This window comes from Capsicum annuum, chromosome 9 (assembly GCF_002878395.1).
Source record: "Capsicum annuum cultivar UCD-10X-F1 chromosome 9, UCD10Xv1.1, whole genome shotgun sequence".
Classification (NCBI taxonomy): domain Eukaryota; kingdom Viridiplantae; phylum Streptophyta; class Magnoliopsida; order Solanales; family Solanaceae; genus Capsicum; species Capsicum annuum.
The window spans coordinates 137,740,007-137,747,397 of NC_061119.1; the positions used below are offsets into that span (position 1 = coordinate 137,740,007).

The following is a 7,391-nucleotide window of genomic DNA, read 5'->3' on the forward strand; positions in this document are numbered from 1 at the left end:
ATTTTAGATTAAAAAAAAAAGTAATTTACCAATAACATATCACAATTTTAGAGGATTTTAAAAAAATTAAAATTATCATAATTTTATCAAGTACATGTAATAATTTTAGAGGATCCAAGCGGGGCGTAGCAAAAAAAACACCGAGGCATTTTGGGGAGGTGAAAATATCGAAAGGCGAACGCCTCAAAATTTTAGGTGTTTATCTAAGCATTGGGGTGTTCGCCTAAGCGTGAGGCGTAAGCCTAGAAAACTTTACAAAATAAAATATTTTTTTCCTATTAATAAGTATCTAATTTAAACTTAATATTAAAATATATGATTGATAAATACTTAAATACTCAAATCAAAAGTAAAAGAAAGCTTAAAAGTCACACTTTCAAACGTATTTGTCGGTGGATGTCGACGGTACCGCTACTCAAAAAGGTATTGGGCACACACTTTCATCTTCCTAGCTCCTTTCTTTTCTTTTAGATTTTTGCAAGTCATATAGTGACTAGTTTTTAAGATTTTTTTTTTTTTTTTTGCTCTCTTTAAAATACAATTTATAGTAAATGGGTGTGTTAATATACTGATAGATTAACGAGAAGGTGAGTGTTGATTAACTATGTACTATTTTTTTTATACAAACTTGTGTTTTTTTGGACATAATAGGTTATTATATGAGAAGGTGACTTTATATATTAGTTGTATAATATGAATTTGGTTATTTTTTTGCGGAAATAGATTTAGATGCATTTCCACTTATTTCTTTTTATAATTTTGATATAATTTTATCTTTTTCGGTGATTTACCTCTTTTAAAAATATTTATTTCTAATAATATTAATTTATAAAATATTAAAAATTAAAGGATCCGTGGGGCTTACGCCTCGCCTCATACCAGGTAAAACGCCTCATCTTATGCCTCCGCCTTTAAAAACAATGATTGTGAGGACTATCAAATTTAGATATCCTATATATATCTATAATTTATAATATATTAAAAATGCAAAAGACCTGTGAAATGTTATTTAAACTTTCTGCCCTTTATTAAAAGATTTTGTTTTAAATAAAACCATTTTTTTCACTGTTTTTTTTTCTAATATTTAAGATTTGAAAATTAATTAAATATACCTATGATAAAAATTTTCCTTGTTAGAAATCATCAAGATTTTGTTTTAAATAAAACCATTTTTTCACTGTTTTTTTCCTAATATTTAAGATTTGAAAATTAATTAAATATACCTATGATAAAAAAATTTCCTTATTAGAAGTCATTAAAATTAATGACAATATTTTTTTATTATTTTATGATTTTAAGAAGATTTAAAAAATCTAAAAATAAATATAAAAATATTAAAATGAAAAATATTTAAAAAGTACCAAATTTTTTAAAGTTTAAATATGTAACAAGAATATAATCAATAATTTTGATACATATCTCTTAACCTTTCAACAGAAAAGAAAATAGGTACGGCATAACAAACGCAAAAATAATGATCAACCACTTAAAATTTTTTATTGTAAAATAAATATATGCTTACATTAAAATATATATTTATATTTATATTATTATATATTAAAATGTGAAAAATCTTTAAAAAATAATTTAAACTTTTACATTGTAATAAAAATCTCAATAATAAATAAAATTATTTAATTTTAAATAATTAAATGATACATGTGAGGCACATGCGATTAAATATAATAATCTCTGACCTGTTTCCATAAATGGTCCGATGTGTTTTTGCCTTTTTTTTAATAAAATCAAAAAATTATATAAGACACCATTTGCATGGTACAAACACAAAATCCGAGTAATTTTTTCGCTATATTTATCTTAACCTTTCTAAGGACATAAGTACACACAAAATAACCATGTGGGTATGACGATCTTATTCTTAAAAGGTTCATTTATCTTGCAATGTTTAAAAGCTTACGGAACAATTTGAACCTAAAAGATAACAATACCGTCCGAGAAAATCATCTTTGGAAACAGAGGAAGGACAATATGCTCGGCAGCAGTAGGTCAACCCAAGTCCTTGGAACGCGATGAACAACCTTTCAGTTTTTTTGGTTAATGAAACTGGCATCTTAAACATACCAATTGCAAGAAAACCAGAATGCCACCAAAAAAAATAATAGTGGAGACTATCTTTTATTGATCCCAAATTGGTAACCCACATCCATAGGCAAACATCATGGTAGAGAGGAAGGATATCAACATTCACAAGATTAAGAGCTCAAATCAGACATCTTTACACTGCAAACAGAACCCTTGCAGTCATCATCCATTTATTCGTCGTCGTCATCTAGTAACCTCCTTGAATGAAGGCATTCAACCGGTTCAGCTCTTCCCTGTGCTCACTCACAACAGCACGAACAACATCTCCAATGGACACCATTCCTATCATACCTGTCTGATCGATAACTGGAATGTGTCTGATACGGTTATCTGGCAAGTGATACAAGGAAATGTACGTGAGCTTATTTGCTGAACCTGGGACAAAGGAAATTTATAAGGGTTTGCAAAAGTTGTAGGATATAGCACCTGTCATCAGTTGCATTGCTTTCAGAACTTTGGTTTCAGGTGTGACGGTGATAAGCTTGTTCTGCAGATACTCACATACAATAATGATCAGTCACTTTGAGCTAATAATGTATTGCACGTTTAATGGCAAATGCCAGATATAGAAGTAGTTGATTGGAAGCAAATTCTACATGCTTCGGTTTTTTACTTCCTCTGTTCTTTTTCTCACAAAAAGAGGTTTTGGAGTTTTACCTCCTCTGTCATGATGTCCCCAACCTTGGTTGATTTGGATGATCTTCCCTGTACTATGATTTTCCGAAGATAATCTGATTGGAGAAAAATTAATGAGAAGGTGAAGTGGTCGAAGATAAAAGGAACAATCAGAACTATGGTAGTTCTTGGCATGTCCAACCGTGTGCAATTTTTATGTATTTACATCTAGTAAGTTGACTTGCAAAACTGGAGAGCAGAAAATGGAACAAGAAAACATTGCCTATAGCTTAACTCAGTTCATTATTCTCGAAAATACATTTCCTCAGGTGAAAGCAACTATAAAAATGAAAGAAACAGATACTGGTGACACTGACACTGACACTGAATTTCAGTGACCTTTCCCAATTCAACATTCATGTCAATGCTTATACAAGCAATCTTATGCTTTATAGATTTCATTCACCGTCACATAGAGATTCTTAAACTTAATGTTTATACCAGTAACCTTCCCCGTTTTACATTCTTTTTGGCTCACATTCACATAGATGTTCTTAAACTTGACATGCATTAGTACATCAATAAAGATTAACCAGGAAGGTCGGTGGTGATATCCCGATAATGCTATAGACAAGGTGAAATTTATGAGTGAACATGATAAGAGCTAAAAATCAGTAATGGAAGGACCCACACATATATGGTCTAGAAGATCCAACATTTCTTGTAACGTAATCTGATGATTGTTGAACAAGTTGAAAAACTGACTCGAGTCAGGAGGACAGTGTGGTGGTGAGGTTGGATTCTCAGGATGTTTGTAAGAAGGATACTTTTAAGTATCTTGGGTCTATGATTCAGGGAAATGGCGAGATTGATGAGGATGTCTCTAAACGTATTGGAGCAGGTTGAATGAAGTGGAGGCTCGCCTCAGGAGTGTTGTGTGATAAGAAGGTGCCCCTTAAGCTTAAAGACAAATTCTAAAGGCAAATTCTACAGAGTGGCAGTCCGTCCGGCCATGCTGTATGGAATGGAGTGTTGGCCAGTCAAAAACTCCCATATTCAAAGATTGACGGTGGCGGAAACGAGAATGTTGCGTTGGATGTGTGGCCTTACTAGAGGGGATACAAATAGAAATGAAATTATCCGGGAGAAGGTGGGAGTGGCTTCGGTGGAGGACAGGATGCGAGAAGGAAGGTTGAGATGGTTTGGACATGTGATGAGGAGGGGCACGGATGCCCCAGTTCGGAGGTGTAAGAGGCTAGCTTTGGATGGCTTCAGGAGGAGCTAAGCCAAAGAAATACTGGAGGGAGGTGATTAGACATGACATGGAGCTTTTTCAGCTTACTGAGGACATGACCCTAGACAGGAAGGTGTGGAGGTCGCGGATTAGGGTAGAGGGCTAGTGTGAGTGTGTGGGTTGTGACTAGGTGTTAGGTGAGTTTGGGTGTGGTGGGTGTCTTAGGTCTGTGAGTGCATGTTACTACTACAGGGGTATCCGTTTTCTAAATTTCGTATTGTTCGTATTTCTCTTATTTCCTATTTCTCTAATATCTAGAGTTATTATTTCTTATCTCTTATTTCTGTTATGCTATCCGTCTTGTTTCATGTTTCATTACAACCTTGTGTTACTATTCTCTATCTTGAGCCAGGGGTCTATCGGAAACAGCCTCTCTACTTCCTCGGAGGTAGCGCTATGGACTGCGTACATTTTACCCTCCCCAAACCTCACTTTGTGGGAATACACTGGATCTGTTGTTGTTGTTGTTGTTGAACAAGTTGAAAAACCAATACTGGTACAAGAAATTAAGTAGGCATCACAAACAGGTATTTGTTTAGAGAATCATAGTCAGTTATGCCTTATAAAATATTAAGATAGGTGTTTGTTTACCTCGCTCGGTAATAATGCCAGCAATTGACTTATTTTCCCCAGATTTAACCACCACCAAGGCTCCTACATTGTGCTGCGTCATCTGGCATTAGACACAAGAGAATCAGTTGCATCAAGTTAAATGGATAAAATTTACACTTGTTAGCATAAGAATAGGAAAGAAGTTTGGTTAAGTAGATAAAAATGCAAATATCAACTGCGTAAGCATCCTTCCTTCCTGTAAATGGTGGAAAAGACACTGTACAGATGATTGGCGTAAAGTTACTAACCGATTTCACAGCATCATAAACACTGTCATCTGTGGTGCACCAGAGCCAAGAGCCATCCGCACCTTTACCTTTGCCCTTCAAAATGTCAGATATTTTGGTGCTTTCAAAACCATGTTCTTCTATCCGAGCAGCTGAAGTTGTTTCACAGCGCACAAACATAAGTGGCCTCGACACTGGATTCACCAATCGGACATGTCGTAAAACAGCACTTTTGAGGACACTTCCACGAGAAAAGAGCTTAAATCCTCCTTGCATTTTTGCCTACAACATGAATTTAGATTATATAAACTAGCTAGCTCCCCCACTAGGTGGGAATTCACCGGATATGTTGTTGTTGTTGTTGTAAACAACTAGCTAGCTTTAGTGCCTTAAAAACTACATCAAACTAATCATAGGTCCAATCTTTATATTATCGGTACAAATGAGAGTCCAACTCACACAAAAACGTTTTTATTTCAAGCAAGGACTTTGGGCTAAAACAACATCTGAGGGTAATAACTAATAATAGACAAAAAGAAGATCCCGAGATGCGTCCTTTATTAATGGCCTACGTACTACTATTAATTCCTCACTCCACCATAACCAAAACATTTCATATTTAACCAAAACATTAGTGTAAAAAGTGGTACTTAATAGTTTTATCTTCTTCCTTGAACAAATCTAAAGATCTCATTGTCTCTTCGGATTTATTAATAACATAGACCGATCATCAAAGCAAAAGAGAGAGAAATGAACAGATCATCGTCGTCGTCGTCGTCATCAGAAGACAAGTTGATCAAAAGAGAAATTCACAGAGTCGACATGTTATTCAAGGAATTCTTACAGTATTTGTTTTGATATACAGTGACAAATATAAAAAGGGCAGAAGGCTACTTCGAACTTTTCAGTCTAGCATCTAATGATCCTGAAATCCATAGATCTGCATTAATTTGTTATTGAATCAATAGATAAAACAAAAGAAGAAGCACTTTACAAGGAAAACACATGATCGGGAAACAGAAACATTATTAAATGCTGGTAAACAAAAATTCTTTTGACACCGCTAACGCACGCAGGCAAGCACGGATAACACGAGAGACTGATAAAAAGGAAATTAGATTAGAGGAGAAGAAAGAGCAAGCAAACCTTCTCACTCACTGGTGTTTCTTTCAGACAAAGAACAGGGAAAGTCAGAAGAAAAATGAAAAGGAAAAGGTTAAGGTTGTTAGAGTTTATCCTATAGGTTTTACTAATTTACGACTCTCTACAAATGTGTGTGTCAGTGATTTAATTTTAATCGGGCCGTACACTATTTTTGTAAGCAAGCACGAGAAGATCCTGACCCTTCACCTTTCCTCCAGTCAGGCCGCCCCTGGTTATTCACGGGACATTTTAGTAGGGGCCGTTTGCCTTGAGGGATTAGAAAAAGTGTTTTCTACTTTCTTCCTTAAGACAGAACTTTTCATTGGTGGTTTTATGTAAGGAAATATTACTATGTACTATAGATAGCTACACTGTGAAAAAAGTTAGATAAAATATTTAAGGCGAAATGGTATAATGAATCTGTATATATATTTTGGATCCTCTTACTCATTTTTTTGTAATCCTTAAACTTAATAATAATTCATAATATTTTAAACTTCTCTAATTGTTGACCATGTTTATGTGATCACCAGATGATTAAGATTTCACATGTTATACCTGAGTACGGATGAAATTTTTTGACCAAAAATAATTAAAATTAAAAATCTAACACCCCTTTCTTCTTTCTCTCACCCTACCCTATCCTGGTTTCTTTCCCACCCCACTTGTCATTCTATCCCTATTTTCACAATTAGAAAATCTTTTTCAAGATAGCAATTACATAACAAAGGAAAAAATTACAAAAAATCAATAACCCAACTAAATTTGGCCTATATCCATATAAAAAAAATTTAAATTAATTTTTTTTAAATTTTTTCAAAATAGCAAGTTTCGTCGGGAAAATGATGGTCACCGCCTTGATATTTTATATTTGATCATGTTTTTACCTTTTTGGAGTTGCTCCGATATTTTCACCGTTGAAGCTATGATGTAGGACTATTATTGGCTTATCTCCTATAATAGAGACTAGATTTGTTTGAATCTATATATTTGGTAAAATTTGAATTGAAACGTTGAAGCATCTAGAGAATGAGGTTGTGAAATTAATAAAGTGAGTCGATGATTGTTTTAATAGTTTCCCATGATCTTCATTTTCTAATTATATGCATTTTTTCGACCATCTCATTAGAATTCTTAAAAAATGTTTCTATGAGGTTTTTCTGGCCATCTCGTTAAAATCATTCGAAAAATATGTTTAATAAAACTTTTGGAGACAAAAAAAATTCTAGAGAATCTGAATAAGAATTTTCGGTCATCTCATTGTACTGAAGTGAAGGTCAATAAAATCAAAAGGAGAGAAAAGTGAAAAAAATATTATTTTAGTCATTTTCAATATTTTCATATAAAACTAAAAATTATAAGAGAAACTAAAGGATAAAAAGATTATTTTTATAGAT

General features: G+C 33.6%; 1 protein-coding gene across 2 annotated transcripts; it reads right to left on the bottom strand.

Moving 5' to 3' along the window:
* Window positions 1–2,102: 2,102 nt before the first annotated feature.
* Window positions 2,103–6,154, bottom strand: LOC107841787 (CBS domain-containing protein CBSX3, mitochondrial). Of its 2 annotated transcripts, none has more exons than XM_016685637.2 (6): window positions 5,998–6,154; window positions 4,873–5,133; window positions 4,604–4,685; window positions 2,761–2,834; window positions 2,530–2,590; window positions 2,103–2,433 (listed from the first exon to the last, which is right to left on the bottom strand). In XM_016685637.2, exons 2-6 carry the CDS (start codon window positions 5,125–5,127, stop codon window positions 2,291–2,293), a joined length of 615 nt encoding a protein of 204 aa, XP_016541123.1. In that variant the 5' UTR covers window positions 5,128–5,133; window positions 5,998–6,154; the 3' UTR covers window positions 2,103–2,290. The 2 variants fall into 2 exon arrangements, with proteins under 2 accessions (XP_016541123.1, XP_047252958.1); XM_047397002.1 differs by lacking the exon at window positions 5,998–6,154 and adding an exon at window positions 5,696–5,714.
* Between the last annotated feature and the right edge of the window lie 1,237 nt (window positions 6,155–7,391).

Coding starts and splice junctions, on each gene's coding strand:
- LOC107841787 (XM_016685637.2), bottom strand. CDS start 5,127: ATGCAAGGAGGATTTAAGCTCTTTTCTCGTGGAAGTGTCCTCAAAAGT. Junction 4,686..4,872: donor TTTATGATGCTGTGAAATCG/GTTAGTAACTTT, acceptor GTCTAATGCCAG/ATGACGCAGCACAATGTAGG. Junction 2,434..2,529: donor AGCAATGCAACTGATGACAG/GTGCTATATCCT, acceptor ATCACTTGCCAG/ATAACCGTATCAGACACATT.